Source organism: Phascolarctos cinereus, unplaced genomic scaffold, assembly GCF_003287225.1.
Source record: "Phascolarctos cinereus isolate Bilbo 61053 unplaced genomic scaffold, phaCin_HiC Scaffold_9;HRSCAF=440, whole genome shotgun sequence".
NCBI lineage: Eukaryota > Metazoa > Chordata > Mammalia > Diprotodontia > Phascolarctidae > Phascolarctos > Phascolarctos cinereus.
Window position 1 is genome coordinate 2,690,728 of NW_027556402.1, and position 21,443 is coordinate 2,712,170.

General features: G+C 54.5%; 1 protein-coding gene across 1 annotated transcript in view; it reads left to right on the forward strand.

The window, feature by feature from the left end:
• PCM1 (pericentriolar material 1) overlaps nt 1–21,443 on the forward strand; it is an 82,239-nt gene that overhangs the window by 60,278 nt on the left and 518 nt on the right. The window contains 11 exon segments of the mRNA XM_078148557.1: nt 5,628–5,748; nt 8,162–8,323; nt 9,959–10,095; nt 12,377–12,511; nt 14,861–15,058; nt 17,035–17,097; nt 17,591–17,741; nt 18,889–19,046; nt 19,860–19,947; nt 20,527–20,780; nt 21,193–21,285. Of these exon segments, the coding sequence (XP_078004683.1) occupies nt 5,628–5,748; nt 8,162–8,323; nt 9,959–10,095; nt 12,377–12,511; nt 14,861–15,058; nt 17,035–17,097; nt 17,591–17,741; nt 18,889–19,046; nt 19,860–19,947; nt 20,527–20,780; nt 21,193–21,285 (1,560 nt within the window).

Here is a 21,443-nt window from a genome sequence, read left to right on the forward strand (position 1 = left end):
GCCAAGATAATGAGTGAGCAGAGCTTCTGGGAAAGTTGAAGAGAAATGAGGTGGAGAGAATCCATGAGACTTGCCAGTTAATTGGGCATGGTAGGTATGTGGAGAGTGACTCTGAGATTGCAAATGTGGACGACTAGAAGGACAGAAACAGTGAGGAAACAGAGGAGGGGAAATGGAAGGATGTGCTGATGCTGGGGAGTTCTGGTTTGGAGTAGCCACACAGAGATGTGCCTCATCTGGTTTTACATGTAGCTGCTAAACTGAGTCAGCTTAGTTTGGCTTTTGGTTTGGGTGTGTTACAAGGAGTGACTGAATGTAGGGAGGGATGTGTTTGGAAAGAAAGGGGTTAAAGAGTGATCTGGGAAAGAGTGTCTAGACCAGGCAAGTACTCACCAGTGGAAGCTTTGAGGGATCACTTTGCATCAGGGATTCTTCACCTCTCCTGTGGCCTGGACCCTTGGGGCAGTCTCGTGAAACCTGTGGAGCCCTCCTCCGGGTAAGGGGTTTGGTTTTTATTTATTTTTTTACACTCACAATTGAAGGAAATACCATGCTACAGTTAGCTGGTGGAAGGAAAGATGTCGTGTTTCTCTCATCCATGTTCACCATCCACTACCATGAATCCCTGTTTTATGTGATTTCTCGGGGAGGAGGAAGATTCCAAAAGGATAAAGGAGAACCCCACAGTTCTTATGCAAAAAAGAGAGTGTCAAAACCGACCTTGCCTCTAGTCTTTACAGAGTCTGCCTGAAAACAGCCAGTGTGGAGGGGATTTTTTTCTGGGAGTGTGGGCAGAGGTGTGCAGGGATCTCCATGGCTGACCCCCCCCCCCTTGTGGTCCCACAGCTCTTTGAAAGGTACAGTGAGTACAAAGTCTACTCAGTTTATAGATTGGATTAAAACAACTGGAGGGGCAGGTAGGTGGTGAAGTGGATAGAGCACTGGCCCTGGAGTCAGGAGGACCTGAGTTCAAATCTGGTCTCAGACCAGACACTTGACCCTTACTAGCTGTGTGACCCTGGGCAAGTCACTTTGCCAAAAAAAAAAATTGACTCAGAGATGCTGTTTCACAGGCCTTCTCTAGGGGCACTGGCTGCCAGAGACAATCAGTAAGCTGGCACAGAGGTGGTGTCCCCAGGACTCGGCGGCTGTGGTGCACGTGGTGCTTTGTACCCCGTAGTTTAGTTTCGCTGCAATGAAGCACCTTCCTTTTCAGAGGCAAGGAGAGTAGCTGGAAGCATTTGCCCTCAACAGGGGTCTCCCGTACCTTTGTTAAAACCATGGAAGGTCCTTTGGTCAAGACAGTTGCCAGTAGAACCCCCTTCAGTGACCCAGACCATCAGCATCAAGGAAGGTGGAGATCCAGATGGAAGGAGGACATTCCCAGCATGAAGTGGGAGCCCGTGATGGAGCCTTCAGAGACCAGGCAGCCAATGAAGGAGGGCTTATGTAGTGCCTGCTGTGTGCCAGGTACCAGGCAAGGCCGTACAAAGCTAGAAGCATCCTGTACTAAAGAGGGGTATCCATTCTAAGACGGGCGGATGGCAAGGAAACGTCGGCGTCAGTAGGAACAAGCCCAGGATTTACATCATGGTTTACTGCAGGATAGTTTAGGAGGGAAGGCACAAGCATTGAGGGAGGAACAGGAGTAGGTGCAGAAGATGGCTCTTGGGCTTCATCTTCAAGGAAGAACAGACCCGCGTGAGAAGCGGGTGCATCCTAGGCTGGCCAGGGGCGGCTAGTGCAAAAACACAGAGGAGACGGAGGATCGGGGCTTGTGAAGGACAAGGAGGAGGCCAGGTTGGCTGGACCTCTTAGTGCAGGAAGACCAGTATGGAGTTCAGCCTCAGAGGCAGCTATAGGCCCATGCTGAGGCTGTGCATTTGTACATGTCTCTAGAATAGGCCCCGACACACCGGCGGACCCCAGAGACAAAGAAAAGGAAGAGAGCTGGATGCCAGCGTTTGAGCCCATGGTGTGCTTTGAGCAGGCCCACAGAGCTTTCCAGCAGAAAGATCCATCTTCTTAATGCAGATATTCTCCGAGTTAGGCTGGGTGACTTTGGACCCCTGTGAGATGGAGAAGCAAATAAGCTGCCAAGAATTTCCAGTGATGACCTATGTACCAGAAGTACCAGCCTCCTTGGAACCACAGACCAGGCCTGTGAGGAACTGCAGGCATGATATTCTGGGATTAATGAGATGAGCACAGAGCAGGCACGTTGAGCTGGCAGGTGCCTTGCCCAGAGGAACATAGAGCTACCTCTGAAGTGTGTTAGAGGGGTAGATCTTCAGCCCTAGTGTTGTTGACCTCAAGCCTGGCTGTATCCACTACCACAGAAGGTCTCTCAATGTGCTAATTGGCATTACTATTCCTAAAATCAGCCTTCTGTCTTCCAAGGCAGCTGTCCTAGGTCTTCGATTATAGATTACGCACTCAGCACCGCATTGAACGCTAGCTTGAACAGAGCAAATACGTGTTTCTCAAGCACTTGAGAGTCTTGGGGCAGAGAAGTGGAACATAGTTGGCTAGGAGAAGAATTGATCTGGTCGTCCTGTTTTATCAGCTGTCCTCATCTGTCAGGTTATCTGCCCTTCGGCCTCACTGTCCTTAAGCCTGTTCTTCACCCTCACTGCCACCTCCAATCCCTCCATCCCTCGCTACTTTCTTGTTATTATTGTTTAGTTGTTTTTAGTTACGTCCAACTCTTTCTGACCCCATTTGGGGTTTTCTTGGCAGAGATACTGGAGTGGTTTGCCATTTCCTTCTCCAGCTCATTTGACAGATGAGGAAACTGAAGCAGATGAGGTTAAGTCTCCCATCTGAGGCGGTTTTAAACTTGGGTCTTCCTGACTGCAGGCCCAGCGCTCTAACTACTTGTGCCATCTAGCTCCAAGAAGCTGGAGCATGCATAGCAACCACACCCCCACAAAACCATCTTGGCAGATGGGCTAACCCAGGCTGAGAGTAACTGAGGTGGGTGTCTTCCCCAAGCGTGTGAAGACTTCCCGCAGTGGAATGGGCGGGTGAGGACCATTCAGCAGCCATGAAGGTGGCTGAAGTAGGTGCTATGGAGCACTTAGAGCTGGGTCAGACGTGGAAGATGCCAGGGCCACCCCTGCATCTTGGGCCATCGCCACAGAAAGAGTGAAGCTGAGGCCTGTGCGCAGCGCAGCCTTGCTGCCATCTGGCTCACGCCCCGTGTGTTGCTGGGCCTCCTCTAAAATGGAGGGAGGGATGACCCAGATGGGGCGCCATGGGGAAAGTGCTCTTCACACCTGTCCTATGGCCAGCTGCCAAAACCACCCTCACAAAACCTTCACGAGAGCCTGCTGTCTTGTCTGCCATGTGCCTTGACCTTTTTCTCCTGGTTGCCTCCACTTCCTCTCCTCAGCCTCTGTGGTCTGGTTCGCAACAAAGTCACTGATGATTTCTGTTTTAAAAATAGATTTGATTGATACGGTTTATTTTCACATTTCTAAGACTTCCTCCTGTATCTGAATAATCTCTGAAATGCTGAATCTGATCTGTCCTTCTTCTTGACCCCTGCTCCATTTCGAATTCTCCGCCCTCCCTTTTCTCAGTTGTCACGACATTGTTCTCTCCCACCTGACTTCATCCGTCATCATCCATACTACCCTCTCTACCTGCATATTGCTCTGTCCAAAGCCCTTTACTCCCTCTGTCCTGTCCCCATAAGTTTCTAAGAGGTTTACTGCCATTCCAGATGAAGGCATTGTCATCCTCCCAGCGATTGTCCCGGGCTTCTCACTGCCTGCCACCTCTCAGCTGCCCAGCCATTGTACTTCCAGCGTGTCTGACATCTGGCACTCTTGGGCCCTCATTGACTTCCACCCAGATAACTGGAAAGGCCCCTCCTTGGCCCGTTCTCCATGTCCTTCCCACTTCTGCCAAAGGAACTTGGCTTAAGCACAGATCCAGGTGGCTCACCCATGGACACAGCTGACGCCAGGAGGGTCCTGTTGCCGCTGGGGCCCATGAATATGGGTGGTTTTTAAAAATTGTATTTTGGTACCTGCACTTCAGTGCACTTAGATTCCCTCGTATTCCTATGTATCACATGCATTTAAAACTGGGCTTCTGAGAATGGGGCTCCTGCCAGAGGGGTCCACGGCACAAAAGGAGCCATGCTCTAGTCTAAAATTTAAACTCCCGTGCTTGTTTCGCTTCTGGGGTGCCACTCAGGCCAGCCCCAACCTGCTTCATTGCCCCCCTCCTGCATAAAGCAACATATAGCCAAACAGGCCTGTCTGCATCTTTCATGCCTGGAGCCCAGTCCCTCCCTGTCGCCACCCGGAGTGCGGTGCACAGGTGACCGGTCCGTCCTGTCTCCTCTGACACACCATCCCCTGCTCGCTTCGGCTTCCCTGGCTTTCCTGGCTTCCCTGTTGCCTACAAACCCGTCCTTGGCTCCTCCGTCCTCAGAAAACTCCGACTCGACCCACGCATCCCTTCTGGCTGTGGTTCGTAGCTGCTTCCTTCTTGGCTAAACCCTGAGAAGGCCATCTAGTTAGTGCCTTATCCTCTCCTCCTGTGTTCCCTTCAAAGCCCTTGCTGTCTGGCCTCTGACCTCATCATTCTGCCAGACTGGCTCTCTGCAAAGTTCCAGGGACCTTGTAGTTGTCGAATCCAGTTCTCATCCTGGAGCGCATGCCCTTTGTAGCCTTGGACTCTGGATCGCGCTGTCCTGGTTCTCCTCCTCCCTCTCTGACCGCTCCTTCTCTGCTCCTTGACTGGGTCCTCCCCCAGGGCTCTGTCCTAGGCCTTGTGTCAAGGGGCGGTCTGAAAAAGAGGCTCAGAGGTACCTGTCCAGCCCCAGCCTCTCCCCCGACCCTGTTCTCTCATCTTGAGCTGACCTCTCATAGACCTTCCCCCTTCCCCAACTTGCCTGTTTTTGTGGGAGCTACCAGCATCCTTCCAGTCTCTGGCGCTTGCAGGAGCTTTTCTCTGGAACCAGCTGTCCTCCTCAGGCACCTCTCTCTGCAGTCTGTCCTCAAGACTTCCATTCTGCCCCGTCCTCTCCTCTGCCACTGCTGCCGGCCTGCTGGTCACTCCGGGCCAGCATCCACTGTGGAGCACACATCAGGCCCTGTCGCTGTCCTGAGCTTCCTGTTACCTCCGACCCCCCTCCACATCCTGGCCCCCCTCCTCTCCAGCCTTGACTGGCCTCTGTCTCCGCAGCAACACCCTCCTTTGTCATTTCCACCTCCTGGCTGCCTTTAAGGCGCGGCTACATTCTCACCTTCCATGAGGTGACGTGTGACTTCTGATCTTCCCAAATATCTTCTTGTAGCCCTGAAGTCTTTTTTGTAGGAAATAATCCTTCCATCCCGACTCCATGAGCAAGTTAATCCATTGGGATGAATGAGTTTCTGTTGCAGGAGGTTCAGATGCTTTTTTAAGTTTCACGTGTCCCAGAGGAATTGGAAAGCAGCAGTGGAGAGGCGCAGACCTTGAGTTACTGGGTTATTACAGATTTAAAGCTAAAAGACTCCTTCTCAAGCCTGAGTCTATAAATGCTCAGTTTCTGGGCTGGATGCTTACCATTAACTGTTATGTTCCTCTGGAAATAAGAACCTTTTGTTTTTCTTTGTTTTGTATCTTAGGAAACTTTTGAGAAGAATTTTGAAAGAGAAACCCATAAAGTCAGTGAGCTGAATGAAGCCGATAATGCCAGTACCTTGTCTACATCTTCCAACTTTGAGCCCTTTGCCACCGATGATCTTGGTAAGGTCCTACATTGGTGTTTCCTGGACTTGGGCCGTCCTGTCTGTCCCCTCGTTTTGCCACCTGGGCAGACAGAGCCTCGGGAACCTCACTGGTCTGGCGGGATGTCCCCCGGCTCACAGGCGCACATGGGATTGGCCCCAGCCCTCAGTCGGTCTCTCCACTGTCACGTGCCATTTCTGGAAGAACCTGCAGCCCAGAAAGGGGGAGGGACTTGCCGATGTGCCCCCACCACCGTGCTGTGGGCCAGTCCTGGACTGCATGTCCGTGGGAGGGGAAGGGCACAGTCCTGAGGAGGGAGAGCCGAGCCCCAAAGGAGCTGTGACCACCTCCCCAGAGCTGAATGTGTCGGCTTTCCCAGAGACTCGTTAGGTCCCTAGGGCGCTGGGTCCAGAGCCAAACTGGCTTCTTCTAGGGGGTTTCAGAGCTCTTGTGAGAGAACAGGAAATGAGTCAGACACTAAGGCTTTATCGAGCACTGCTGGTGACTCGGCCAGGTGCTCGGCACATAGGCTCAAACAAAATACTTCGTGCGCGTGAGCTTCCATTCCATCAAGGGGAGCAGGTAAACGAAGACGCAGAGACTGAGTCTATGTGAGGTAACTGGGGAGAGGTGATCAGCCACCCACCCCCTCCCCCACCTGGAGTACCCTTCGAACTGAGCTTTGCAGGAAGCTAGGCATTCCAAGAGGCAGAAGTGAGGAGAGAGAAGGGGCCAGGGCAGGGACAGGCGGGAGCTACTCTGAAGGACAGTCACCATGGCCACGTGGCCAGGAGACGGAGGGACTAGAGGCGGGGAGACGAGGCAGCAGGCTTTTGCCACAGGAGGGAGTGGGAGGCAGAGAACATTGGTGCGTGGAAAGGGTGCAGACTGAGCTGAAGGGTTACTGAGAGGCTGCCGCCCTGTCTGGAGGGGAAGGCGGCCCCTCCAGGAACCATGTAGAGGCAGCATTGAGCGGCCCGATGTGGAGGGATGCCATCACCTGGTGTGGGCCCCCAGGGCCTCGCTGGTTTTGAGGGACGCCCTGGGGCCTGTCCTGAAAGGCTAGAGTTAGGAAATGGGGAGACCCTTAGCTTTATTTTACCAAGGCCACCAGGTGGTGCCATGGAGAGAGCACCAGGCCCGGGCCAGGAAGACTGGGATTCAGATCTGACCTCAGACAGTTACCTGGCTGGATGACCCTGGCCAAGTCACTTACCCCTGTTTGCCTCAGTTACCTTGTCTGTAAAGTGGAGATCCTAATGGCACCCAGGGGATTCCCAAGGCTGTTGAGAGGATCGAGTGAGATAATGTTGGTGTCTATATCATAGCTCAGTGCCTGGCACACAGTAGGTGCTATGTAATAGCTGTTCTGAGCACGCTGAGAGACCTCATTCGGAGGCCAGGTCTCCTCTTCAGAAGCAATCGTGCCCAGGCACTAGGGGGCTGGACTGGGACTCGGGAAGAACTGGGTATGAATCCCGTCTGTCTCCTGGATTTACCGGCTGCGTGACTCTAGTTACTTCCCCTTTGATCCATAAATGGAGATGCGAGTAGCCCCTGCCACCTACGCCGTGTGTCATGTGGGTCAGGGTGATCATGCTCATGTTTCCAATGTGGGCTGCCAAGGTCAAGGGCAGTGTTCTGGAGGACCTCCTCTTTTTCCATGGCACCTGTACCATCTTTCTGTCTCTCCCCCTCCCCATCTCCATCTCTGTCTCTCTCTACCCCTCCTCCCCCCGCTCCCTCTCCATCTCTATCTCTCTCCCTCTTCCCCCCATCTCCGTCTCTCTCTCCCTCTCTTCCCCTCTCTCTCCCTCTCCTCCCTCTCCCCCTCCATCTCCATCTCTCCCTCTTCCCCCTGCTCCCTCTCCATATCTCGCTCTCTCTGTCTCTCTCCCTCTCTCCCCCCCTTCCCCCCTCCATCTCCATCTCCATCTGTCCCTCTCCACCCCCACACTCCCTCTCCATCTCCATCTTTCTCCCTCTCCCCTCCATCTCCATCTCTCTCTCTCTCTCTCTCTCTCTCTCTCTCTCTCTCTCTCTCTCTCTCTCTCTCTCTCTCTCTCTCTCTCTTTCTCTCTTTCTCTCTTTCTCTTTCTCTTTTTTAAAGGAAGGCATGGGCAAGACTGGACCCATGATTTCACTGATGTTGGGAACTTCCCTGAGAGCCTCCCTCCCCAGGGCCCATGCTTCAGAATGAACAGGTGGTAGGAGTGAACTGCCTGTCGCCCTGAGAGGCTCCGTGCAGCAACAGGGCTGTTTCTCCTTGGCTGTCTTAATTCATTGTTCTTTCATTCGTAGTTTTGTTTGTTTCTTTGGAGGGATAGCCTTTTTTATTTCAGTCAGCTCAGGCATCATTTTTATCCGCGCATTTTCTAAGTGTGGTATAGAAAAAGGCAGCCCTTTAAACGTGTGTCTGTTTCCAATGCAGGCAACACCGTCATCCACTTGGACCAAGCATTGGCTAGGATGAGAGAGTATGAGCGAATGAAAATTGAGGCTGAAAGTGACCTGAGCGCGGAGAGTGCTGGGGCCACCGCCTCTGCTGTCCCCGCCGCCGCTGCCTCCGTCACCACCGCTTCCACCTTAGAAGGTCAGGCCTTGGGTGGGCGGGACCCAAATACGGCGCCTCGCCTGCCTGTCCTCAAAGGCAGAATGGGGACAACAGATGAGCCTCCGAAGGAGGCATTGGGCATCAGGGCAGGTGTGAGAAAGAAAGCGGGAGAGGCCATGCTGGGGTGTTTACACGGATGCTCGGTCCTAGAGGCAGGCAGACCCGCAGCCGGGAAATTCCTGACTGTCTGACCATATCCTGGGGAATGACTTGAGTAAGACTGTAGGGCGTCCTGCTGACGAAACCCAGCCACAGTCACAGTCGTGACAAAAACTGACCCTAAGAAGCAGGAGATATAGGTGAAGCTAAGCACTGAGTGATTCTCATAGAAACGAAGCACACGTAGGTGAGTCAAGCCGATAAAACAAAAAACATCCTTCATTTGAAAATGACTTTAAAAATTCAGTGCAACGCTCTGATGGCGCTGTGATCCCAACAGTGTGTAACTCCTTCTGCCAGTGCAGATTGCAGCCCATCCCTACTTTCCTCCCACCCACTCCGTCCCTTGGTGTCCTTCATCCTTAAAAGCTCCTCACATGACCCAGTCATCTTCTCAAGTTCCTGGCCTACGCCTCTCCTTCCTTCTGTCGTCACACTTTTAGAGAAAACAACATATGTTCTAGGGCCTCCGTTTCTTCTCTCCCATTTTGCCCCTGATAAGATGGCTTCCAACCTTATCACTCAAAGCCGTTCTCCCCAAAGTTACCCAGGATCCCCACAGGGGAAAACCAAATGGAAAAAGCACATGTGTTGTGCAGCCTCTGCTAGACAGCCAGACGTTGTAGACAGCCCACAGAGGTGGTCCAGTCCATCCAGATAGAGGATGAAGCGCGTTGGACGAGAATGAGTGCTAAGTGCTGGCGAGATTCCTGCCCTCTGGGAGCTTACGCTCACAAGGGGGCCAGTAGCACAGAAAAGGCCCCTGGAAAGAGAGTGGAGCTGAGGGCAGGGCAGAGAAGGGTCTCTGAGGTTCCTAGAGAGGTAAGCCTGGAGCTCAGAGGCTGCGTCCGGGTGCTGGGCCAGAGGATAAACACAGGCTGAGGACTGTTCAGCCTCATGACGACCTTGGGAGACAGGAGCTCATCTTAAGCCTATGGACTTTTCTGACACAAGGATATTCCTAGCTTCTGATTATCAGTAGTGCGACAAACACACCTACAATGACCCTGTCCCCCCCTGTTTACAAGGCAGCATGTGCTAGTGTGCTCCAGATAGGAAGGGGGAAATGCCCCACAGGGAGAACAGTGACAAATGGGAGGATTAGGAAACCCTCCACACAGGAGATGGCGCCCTGTTGAGCCTTGAAGGAGGCTAAGGCTTTAAGAGATGGAAGTGAAGAGGGGCCCACCACCACCGGTCTGTAGGAAGTCCTCAAGACAAGACCCGCAGTGCCAGCTGGGTGGATGTCATACAGCAAAGAGCAGAAGAAAGGGAAACGTGCAGGGAAGGCGGCTGGAGATGGATGGGGGGCGGCTCCAAGGAGTTAATGGTCTAGAGGACGGGTGGTGGAGGCCTGAACTGGGCTTGGGGTGTCGGGGGAGGAGATGTGGTGTCTGTGTGTAAAAGAGTGCCCAGTGCCGTACTGATCCAGCAGTCTTTGTCTTTTTCAACTAGAATCTACAAAGCTGGAGAATCGGGGCACGCCACAAGGTCTTGGAGAGGTGGCTGCCGTCCCTTGTCCTCGGATCGACACTCAGCAGCTGGACCGGCAGATCAAAGCCATTATGAAGGAGGTCATTCCATTTCTAAAGGTAAGGAGACCGGGGCTGCTGGCTGTGCTTATGATGCTCAGGAGAGCCCCAGGCTTGCGAAATGGGATGTTTTGGGCCTTCGGGCTCCTCGGCATTATGGGAAACAGTGGTAGTCATTGCCTTGCTTTTGTCCATGTAGAAATTGCCCACTAAAATCTAGCAGATAACCATCTTTCTCATAGCCTTACTGTCAGATACATTTGTTTCTTTAATAGGCATTGGAAAAGGAAAGCCTTCTCTTCACCTTCGTGTGGCTTTCTCTAGTGAAGTGTTTGAGAGAGGCTTGCTGTGTTATTTATATACAGGGCATCTGTTAAAAAGGATTTCCAGATTAGTAGAAGACCTGGGGAAGAGTCGATGTGACTGAGCCAGAGTGGGCCTGCCACACTCAAGTGCCAGCAGCTAGTACTTAGAGGCTGGAGACTGTGGGACTCTTTGTATCTGTAAAAAAAAAAAAGCATAGGGCTCAGGGAGGAAAGGTGAAATCTAGACTCCATGGTAGGTGTGGCTGAAGAGCGGTGGGGGCTTTTTGGTTGGTTTGCGTTGGTGACCCACTGATCACTGTTAAAACAAGACGTAAGCATGTGAGTTGTCAGTGAAATGTGGGACATCGTTGAGTAGAAGGATTTCCTCTGGATGATGAAAGTCTCGCATTTCTACAAAGTTGATCTGAAGGAAATCAGGGGAAGGGGCGGGGGAAACAAGTCCTTGGACCAGGTTTTGAACTTTGTGAAAATAGGAAGAGCTGGTGACTTGGGGGCCTTTTTATCCCTCCCCCAAAATCTCTGTCTTATAAACAAATCATGCTCCTGCCACATTGATAAGTTTATTGATTTAGAGCTGAGCTGTCCAACCTGGGGTTCCAGGAACAGTGACAGGACTGTCCCATAGGGGCATACTCAATCTGTGGTCATCCCCCAGGAGAACACGTAGGCCCAGGGCTGGTTGGACTCCAAGAGACAGAGCTGCTCATGACAGGGCCCGAGAGACAAGGCCTTCCCAGAACTGATTGTGAGCGGCCAGGGATAGCAAGGCTGGTTATGGGTAAAGACCGGCAGTCCCCGAGCCTTGCTATCTGTCCGATACATTTGAGCAGGGCAGAGGAGAATGAATAAGCCTGGTGGGCAGCTGTCCTTAGGGGTCTGCCCTCCAGTCCCTCACCCTATTCCCCTGGGGGAGTGGGCAGAGGAGGTTATCCAGGCTGTCCTGTCTCTGGCTTCAGATCCTAACACCTGCTGCCTCTTCATTCATTTCCAGACTGCTTGTTTGTGATAGAGAATATATTTTCCCATTTAAAAACAGGTAGAATTCATTCGTCATCACCAGACCAGTGTACAAAAAAAGCCATTTGAATCCATTGTGTGATTTAATTGCTGTACATTCATAATGGAGAATCATTTTAAATTCAGCACACTAGTGATTGAGCCAACCTGAAAGAGAACATAGAACCAAAAATAGGTTTTTTTCCCCATGAATTCAGCCAATATTATTGAGCTGCTCCCATAAAAGGCAGACCGCAGATCTCGTTAGAGGAGGGGCCTGATGGGTTCCAGAGGGGGCTCCTGGGCACTTCTTAGGGCTTAGAAGCCAGGGTGGCTGTCCCTTCATTTCACTTCCAACTCACTTTTCCTAGTCCATCTGAGAGGCGTGCCCCAAGCAAAGGTAGTCTCCACCTTAGTGCTCTCAAATCTTAGGGATAAAACGGTAGAGATTTTCCAGAAACAAGTGTCAGGAGAGAAGAGGCACAAAGCTGTAAGGAATGTCTGTTTTTAACTGAGAAAAAGATCACCCGGGTGTTGCAGTTTTAAGGTGTTGGGGGGGGGTGTCTCGAATGAATTCACAGTCAGACCACCTGTAATCCAGGTGCAGGCATTTATTGAGGATTGACGCCCTTCAGAAGCGGGACATAGTAAGAAAACACAGGCCAATTTGTAGTGTGGTGCTGCTGCTTACAGGCAACGAAAACTATGAATATGAAAAAGGCAAGGATTAGGTGGTAGAGGAGGGGCCTGGTCGAGCTTGCCCTGCTTGCCTGGGGCCACGTGGATGTTGGGATTGTGGCTGAGCACAAGGACCTGGGGGCAGCTTTATTAGGATCCCATCCCCTGGTGAAGTTAACTTCACTTTGAGAGAAGGAGGGAGAAAGTGGGGAGCACAGAGTGGGCTTGAGGCGTGAGGGGAAAGGGAGGAAGTGTTTGCAGCCAGGGCCCGTGGACTTGAGCAGCGTCCGGTGTGTCCCGTGTGCACCAGGGGTCTCATGCTCCGTCCTGCCCTTTTCTAGGAGCACATGGACGAGGTGTGCTCTTCGCAGCTGCTGACCTCCGTGAGACGGATGGTTCTGACCCTGACCCAGCAAAATGACGAGAGCAAAGAATTTGTGAATTTCTTTCACAAGCAGCTGGGAAGCATACTGCAGGTGAGAGCCCCCCCACTGTGCTCCCTGCGGCAGCGTCACCCGCAGGGGGTCTCATCTCCCTCGTGCTGCTGCCCTTCCCCATCCCCTCCCCTCGAGGGGGATGGGGACGGGCAGCCTTCTGCCGCAAGGGGTCTGTCCGGCATTGCGTTTTATCACAGTGACGGACGCCGTAGGCCGGTGTGGTCCGAGGCTGGCTGCCCTCAGAGGTTTAGGGGCCCCGGCTTAGTGAAATGCTGTGCTGGCATCCAGCGCTCCCTCAGCAGAGGCATTGGCAAGGAAGGGACCCTTCCCCCCTCCCCCCTCATTGTCTTCATTGGTTTTTAATAAACTCTATCAGACCCCAGCCGTTCATTTCCCCTGCCCCGTCTGCAGGCCTTTTCTTTGTTTACCCACTTATTACAGTTCTGTTCTTTTATACATGTTGGGTATGGACCTGGACAGATGATTTCATTAGCATGTAAGGAACTCACCGTCTGCCACCCACATGCCCTGAGCTCTCCCCAGGGACGGGACTCGACCACAGGCTTCTTGACCTCCAGGCCAGCTCTCTCCACAGCCACCAGCTCTCCTGTCATCCTCTTCTGCCCTGCAGGGGGACCCAGCCACAGGGCACACTTGATTCAGCCTTCTCCTAGGGCCAGAGCTACCACGTGTTGGCACTTTGGGCTCACCCGCTGCCATCCTAGTGCTGTTCTCTCAGACATCCTAACCCCCACCCCACCCCAGCCATACAGGACAGTGGTTGTGCTCGCGATCTTGGGTCACCCACCGATTCGCCATCTCTGTACGCATGGGCACTCCAGTCTCTGCCTTTTAGCCCCATACCAGCCACCCCCTCCTCCCTTCCTCGTCTGGACCCTCCACGGCGTCTTGTCATGAGTCCTTTCCTTCCTTGCCCTGCCGATGCCCGGCCTCCGATCGCTCCCACCATCTGCCGCCCTTGGTCTTACCTGTATGCTGCAGAGACGTGATGGCGCAGCCCTCCCTGCCACCCAGCAACCCCCTCCCCCACTTCCCTGGTCTACACCCTCTCCCTGCATTCTTTTCCAGACGTCCCATGCCTTCTCCCTCCCCCTTGCTTTCAGCTGAGAACCTTGCCTCAGTTTAGCGCAGATGGAGCTCCTCTTCTGCCCTCCTCCTTGTCTTGGATGCCTTCTCCTGCCCTCTCACCCCCTTCCCACCTTCTGCATCACTCCCATTCATCTTCAGTCTCCCCCTGCCTGCCTATAAACCCGCCTTCTCAAAGGCTGTCCCCTGATTGTTCTGGCCCCTCTGGCTATTTTTCTCCCCCTCTTCATGGCTAAACTTCTGGAGGAGGCCTTAAGTCAGCGCCCCATGTCTGCTGCTTTCACCCTCTTCTGAATTCTTGGCACGCTGGCTTCTAGCCTCAGCGTTCTGGCTCCTGGGCCTCTCAGTAGCCTCCTACTCTCTGTTCCTTGATCCTCTCTCCCAGTTCCACTCTTCCCTGTCGTCTTTGGTCAATCCCCCTGCAGGCTCTGTTAGAGGTCCTCGTCTCTTCCCCCTCTAGACGGCTTCACTTGGGGATTCACCTGCCATCTTTGATGGGTTTGTCCAGCCCTGACCTCTCTCTTGACCACTGGCTGCTCTCATCTAGACAGCCAGATTCAGGATGTCCAAAAGTGCACCTGTTGTCTTGCCCCCAAACCTTCCTGCTGCCAGACCTGCCTGTTGTTGGGGAGGTCACCTCCCAGCCTGCGTCACTCAGGCTTGCGAACCGTGATGGGGCCTGGAATCCTCCCCATCTCTTTTCCTGAGCCGTTGCGCTGGCCATTTGGGGAAGTGCCTGCTGGGGATCCTCGTCATTTAGGGTTAGCGGTGTCAGGCAGACACTTGGTATGGTGTTGAGGTTAGGAGCAAATGCTGTGTGCGGCTCTCTGCACCGTCTGGGTTCTCCTGTTTCTCCCATTGTTGGGTAGTTCAGCTGAGGTGAGTCACTGAAGGTAGACTGAGTGGGCCCATGAGACGCAGGTCCCACCCCATCCCTCATCCTGCGGATCCCTGCACCGGTCACCTCATCTCTCCCAATCATCAGAGCCTGATGATGCCTGAGGCGCTTACCTTGCTCCCAGTGGTGGTCGTGGGGAAGTGCCTGACGTACTCTGATGTGGTCCAGGGATGACAGCTGCCTGCCTTACCAGTATTCTAGAACAGGGCTTCTTAAACGTTTTCCATCCGCGGCCCCTTCAGTGCCTCTTAGGCCTCCATGGAGTCCCGACCCTGTTTAAGAAGCGCTGTTCTCAAAGACCTCCTTCACCTTTCCCCAGGATGTTTTGTCTGTACTAGTTGCTTTTGGCCATCCTCACTTGACTGGTACTTGTCTTTTAACAGGATTCACTGGCAAAATTTGCTGGTCGAAAACTGAAGGACTGCGGCGAGGACCTGCTGGTGGAGATATCTGAAGTGTTGTTTAATGAGCTGGCTTTCTTCAAGCTCATGCAGGATCTGGACAGTAACAGCGTCTCTGCCAAGCAGCGATGCAAGAGGAAAATGGAAACCACCGGCGTGGTGCCATCGTACGCAAAAGAGGTAAATGGTCGTGGTGTGTTTTTAGAAACAGCTTCTAGGACACAGAGACGTTTTCCATGATCATCTGAGTGGGTGGATGGATGGATGGATGGATGGATGGATGGATGGATGGATGGATGGATGGATGGATGGATGGGTGGGTGGATGGGTGGATGGATGGATAGAGGGGTGGATGGATGGATGGATGGATGGATGGATGGGTAGATGGATGGATGGATGGGATAACATTTACTCAGCACTTACTGCGTGCTGAGCAGTGCTCGATGCCGAGAGAACAGACGCCAGATATGACAGTCTCTGGATTCTGGGAGTTCCTCTCCACCTTCCTAAGGGGAAGCGAGGCAGACGGGGACAGGGAGTGGTAGTGGTTTGATTGCTGTCCCCGGAGCAGACCGTGGAAGGAGCTGGGGAGAAGAAGACTCATGTGGGAGGCCAGGCCGGGGACATGGCTGGGTGGTGTGTATGGGGCTGACCAGAGACAGGGTGATAGGTGTTAGATTAGAACAGCTGTGCCCAAGGCCCAGTTCCACAGCTGGGTAGATGAATGGGGGTGGGCCATCCCAGCTGTGGGGAGGGGCTGCCGAGGTACCTGGCACGTGCCTGGGCTCCTTGAGAATCGGCCCGTTACCCTTGGCCCGTGTTCTGTGCTATCCTTTGTGAGGATACAGAGAGACCCCAGGTGGGAAGCCTCGGGCAGAGCTCTTGGGAAGGCGGGTGGACGAGCTGTGGACGCTGGCAGGAGATCGATTGGCGTGGAACGATCACGTGGGCAGGACCTCTGTCGATCTGCAGCGTCCAGGGTCTTAACGGCCCCTGACCGCTCTGAATGTCGTCAGGAGCTGCAGCCGAGCCTGCTTTGGAGGGTGGGAGTTGGGGGGAGCAGGCCTGAGGGCCCCGCTGCCCATGGCGAGCCCTGCGGGGGCCTCTGGGGCTCCAGTTAGCACAAGCCAAGAGAGTGAAGGATGCCCGTGTCCATTAGTAGGTAGAGTGGCTGGGGAGCCCCACTGCTGCCTCTCAGAGATGCCTTTGTAGGGAGCTATGGGCCAGGGAGCAGCTCAGAAGCCAGGACCCTGGGACAGTGAGGCATGCATTTCTGAAAACCGTTAGCCTTTTTGGTTGATGGTGAGGAGATAACAGCCACCCATTTTTGTCAGTCACTCGTCAGTCTCACCATTTATTAAGCCCCTCCTCTGTGCCAGGCTCTGGGAAGACAGAAAGAGGCAAAGTCTTTTCCCTTTCCAGGACCTTTTGCTGGCAAGGCCCCTGACTTTAGTCCCCAAGTCTGGGGGGGAAGGGGTTGTGCTACGCCAGGCTGCCTTTTGGAGATTCCCCCATCCTTGAGTTTTTCTGTCGGGAAACTGTGACCTCAGTTGCAGGAGCGTGATCGTGCAGGCAGGAAGGCCTGGGTTTAGGCATCCCTGGGCCGCTCTGGGGCTCATCGCCTCTCCGCTCAGTGCCCCAGCCATCTCTGGGCATCGGCGAGGGCAGACTGCCCTGCCTGACCTTGAGATGTCCCTTCGGGGGCACTTGAGGCACCTGAGATGGGGGTGGGGATGGCTTTGCCTGCTCCACCTACGAAGGAAGGACCTGCCCAGCCAGGAAGTGTCTGAGGCAGGACTCGAAACCCAGAACTTCCTGACTGCTGTCCCATTCCCAGCCAGGCCAGGCCCGCCCAAGTCTGGCAGCATCAGTACGGGCTCAGCAGCCTGACCCAAATGACAGGAAAACTTGCTGACCCTGCCGTCGTGCTTCCGTAAATACAGCTGAGGAAATGTTCTCCTGCAGCCTGTGCTTTTGTGTCAGTAGAAGGTCCTTCTCCCTGCAGCACACAGGGCCCAGCGTTGGGACTCTGGCTGCGTCCCTCCCGTGTTAGCGCCCTGGACATTTGAGCGGCTGGTTGCCAAGTAGCTGCTCCTCAGTGCTTTCCTCACCGTGTCGGATAAAAGGAACTGAAAACGTGAATTGTTTTCTCACAGGCCAAACGAGTTCTTGAGGGAGACCTCGGCTTGCCTGCTGGACAAGTGGATGATGAAGACAAAGTATGTTGTTGAAGCCCTCCTTGGTTTTGGCCCATTCCGTGGCCTTCCTGCATCAGTGCCCACCGATGCTTAGGGTTAGCGGTAGTTCCGTTGGTGGTGGGCTTGCAGGTTTTCCCGCTGTCTGAGCACGGAATCCCTTCTTAGCTGACGAGCCCTTTCTGATGGCTCCCTCCTTTATTTTATTTTTTATTTTTTTGGCATTTTGCTAGGCAGTGGAGTTAAGTGACTGCCCAGGGTCACACAGCTAGTGAGTGTCATGTATCTGAGGCCAGATTTGAACTCGGGTCCTCCTGACTCCAGGGCCGGTGCTCTATCCACTGAGCCACCTCGCTGCCCCCACTCCCTCTCTCCTTTCTTCCTGATCAGAAATGATGGGCAGTGCTGCATAAAATTGTTTCGCTGTAGCCTCTCCTCTTCTCCTGAGCATTGTTTGGCCCCACTTCTCTGTCCCAAGGAGCGCAGGTGCTAATCCCTCCCTTGTGCTTGCGGCTAGGACAGGGACGAGACGGAGACAGTGAAACAGCCTCCGCCGCTGCTACCACTGCCTGAGGTGTACGATGGCGGTGAGGCCTCTAAGAACACGAGGTCTGACGTGTCTGATCAGGAGGACGATGAAGAGAGTGAAGGATGCCCCGTGTCCATTAGTAAGTGGGGCGGCTGGGCACGCCACTGCTGCCTCTCAGAGGTGCCTTTGGAGGGAGCCAGAGGCACCCTGGGCAGGGCAGGGCAGGGGAGGAGGCTCCCACATGCACTGGAGAACATTCATGTGCCAGTGGTTGGGCCGCTGTCCGCCATCTTTGGAAGATGATGGTGCTTGGACTTGGCTTCTCAGCTGAATTCTAGAACAGAGAGTGTTAAGAGTTAGGGAGCATCTAGAAAAGGGAGGAATCCCTGTCACAGAGTCCTGGCTGGCCCGGTTACCCTAGAGCTGCTGATGGGGAGGAGCTGCAGAGAGTTAACTGTGTTTTAGCCAAGCGTGGAGCCCGTCTCATGCTGTCCTAGTGGACAAGGTGGAGGTGTGTGCCACGTGGTGGTGTGGCTGGCCGTGGCCGCTAGTGGTTGTCAGTGGGCGGCCCTGGGGTCTGTGTGTGGCTGCTTAGTGTTTGTATCAGGGACTTAGATGAAAGCAGAGGTGTCAGTCTCCTCTGATATGATGGGGACACCACGTTGGGGTGCAGAAGATCTCGGTGTTTGGCCTACCCTCATAGGATCCCTTGACACATCAGGCTAAGTGGCTGGTCTGGCACTGGGGTCCCAGAAAACGCAGTGCCCCCTGAGGAATGGGGTGGGGATGGCTCTGTGCCACGGTGGCGTCCTAGGCAGCCCGGGGCAGGCGAAGGGAGCACCTGGAGTCCGGACGGGGAAGGGCCCACGTGCATCTGGTGGGGGGTTGTAGGACAGCCAGAAGTGGCTAGGGTTTGTTCCAGGCTTGCAGAGGCTGAAAGAGCGCGCTAGCTCCGGGGTTAGATCTCGCCTCATCCCCATGTGACCACGGGGCAAGTCCTTCCCCACCCCCCTGGGCCTGTACTTCCTCCTCTAAAATGAGGGTGCTGGGTTCCAAGGCGGGGCCCCTCGGGCCCGCTGCAGGCCCAGCATCATGGGGTTCTACAGAGGGCTGGAGAGAGCTTTGTCAAAGGAAAGTGCACGGGCTCAGCGGCCTCTGCTGTGGTCTGTTCAGCTAGTGACAGACCCCTGCTACGAGGCCGTGAACTGTTGTGGGGAGGGGGCTCAGGGAGCCGCGGCGGATGTGTCTGAGACAGCGGGACTCAGGCGGGGCCTTCTTCCCTTCAGATTTATCCAAAGCGGAAACACAGGCTTTGACCAACTATGGGAGCGGAGAAGACGAGAATGAGGACGAGGAGATTGAGGAGTTTGAAGAAGGGCCTGTGGATGTCCAGACGTCCCTGCAGGCCAACAACGAAGCGACCGAGGAGAATGAACAGGACCAGGTACCAGGGCAGAGATGATTGTGCACGAACCCTGGAGGGATGATGCGAGGGGCTAGGCATGGGGTACCGTGTCCCCATTCATGTGCCAAGCAGGCCCCCTCCTCAGCCTGCAGGTCAGCAGGGGCTGTCCCTGGTGGGGTAAGGTCTCGAGGCCTGGCTGGTGGCCTGCAGGGGCGAGCCTGGACTGCAGGCCAGCCTCTGCACCACACACAGGGGAGAAAGCCGGATGAGGCGCTGGTCCCTCGCTGGCGCAGGGCCACAGAGAAGCATGCTCTTCTGGCCCGGGAAGAGGGAAGGGACCGCAGGCTTGTCCAGGGTGGGCACGAGGCACCCGGGTAAGGAGCAAAGAGAAAGCAAAGAAAGAAAGAAATCCCTGTTGGAGGAATTGCCCCCCGCTTCCTTCAGAGAGCCTCCCGTGAACCATTAGCTGCAGAGGCCAGGGATGGGCCAGGTTGCATTTGGGACCTAGGAATTTCTAGCATCATGTCAAAAAGCAGCGTGCACCACAAGCCTGGGCTCCCTGTGTCTTGTGGGAAGGCTCTCCAAAGCTGGCAGGCACAGACCAACAAGCCTGGCTCTGGGGCCCCATTGTGGAGCTCCCTGGGCCCTGGTCATCTGGCAGCTGACCCAGTGGTAACCTGCACAGGAGTCAGCCTGACTTTGGGGCTGGTTTCTCCCCACTGCCCCTGGGGCTCTACAGCTCCTCGCCCTCCTCTGCTGCCATGGTTGTGCAGTAGAAAGCGAGGGGCAGCTGCGAGTCAGCCATAAACACCGCCCCTTCCATCTGCACAGTGACTGTCTGTTTTCTCCTAGGTTCTACAGAGTGAATTTGAGAAGCCCGTGGACAGAGAAGGGCTCCCACGTGAGCAGGAACCTCCTAATGGCCAAAGCAGCCAGAGAGGTGAGAGGCTCACGGGTGTTCCCGCGCTCTTGTCCGTGGTCCCTGGGCACGTCCCTCACAGGGCACAGCCTGGAGGGTTTCAGATGAATCTGATGCGCTTTTGGTTCATGTAAATTTGGAGTGACCGCCATCTGATTTGTGGTTGTTACTGATCTTTGGTTAGAAAGTCTTTTGTGGTAAATATGAACAGGTTAGTCTGTACAGGCAGCCCTGTGGAAAGCCCCGATAGGTTGGTTTTTTTTTTTTACATATTTAACCTTGTAGAGAAATAAAACGGTGAAGAGGAGGAGAGCGTTTGGCCCTGTGCCGGCATGCGCCTCTAGGCCCTGCTGCGCCAGGGCAAGGCTGGGGTCCTGTGTTGGGGCAGAACAAGGGAACCAGGCACACTCCAGGCCTTGAGAGACCGCGTCATCTCTCAGGTCCCTTTAGTGACTTCCATGCATGCAGTGTTGGGCACCTTTTCACTTGGAGACCCCGCGGGCTGTGAATGTTCATTGATCCCCATCGTCCTACTGTACAAGCCTGGTGCCTGGCACAGGGATGAAGGTGCTGACGCTGTGTTGGCTGATTGGATGACAGGGGCCCGCGACGACTCTCCCGCCATGCCGTGCTACCTTAACATCTTGGACAAAGAGCAGTCCCTCGGCCCACCCCCTGTGGAGTCCCCCCTGCCCGGCAGCGGGCCCCAACAAGAGCCGAAGCCGTCTTTACCCATCGCCGAGGCTGAGGCCTCTGTGCCCAGAAGCACCCAGGCAAAATCTGCTTCTGACACTCCTGAGAGCTCGGTGGCCGGAAGTCCTGACACTGAATCGCCGGTGCTAGTCAATGAATATGTATGTATCGCCTGTCCTCGGGAACGCCCGCTGGGGGGGCTGTCTCTCTCTTTCTCTCTGAAATAAACTGGGTCATGCCAAGTGGAATCCAGACCCTGAATGTCACGGGAGGGTTCTGCTTCACCTCACCTTCCTTATCAGTTCCTCCCAAGTTATTTTGGTAGCTTGTGCTGGGTCAGTGATCCGTGCACGTTTCCCTTGCTGCTGCCCAAGAGGGGACAGAGAGGGGGGAACCAGAGCCCATGAGTTAAAAAAGCCTCAGAGTCATGGGTACAAGGAAGGAAAGACCTTAGCAGCAGGAGAGCGGAGGTGGGGTGAAAGCCAGAGGGGCTTTGGAGGAGGAAAGCATCCAGGTAAGAGCAGCTCAGGCAGGGGTGTGGCTGGGTTTCAGGCCTGTGCTTCTTCTGAGCAGGAAGCAGGATCTGGTCATTTAAGTCAGAAGTCTGATGAGGAGGACTTTGTCAGAGTGGAGGACTTGCCCCTGAAGCTGACCGTTTATTCTGAGGTACTTGGCTTTCAGCTTTCCTGGAGGCCCCAGCGCTGGGGCTGGTGGCGGGGGGTGCACACAGGGCGGGGAGGCCGGGCAGTGGCTGCTGGCCCTGCTGCTCGGACCTCTGGTTCCATCCCTGGGGGCTCGCTCCTTTTCCTTTCCTACCTCCAAAG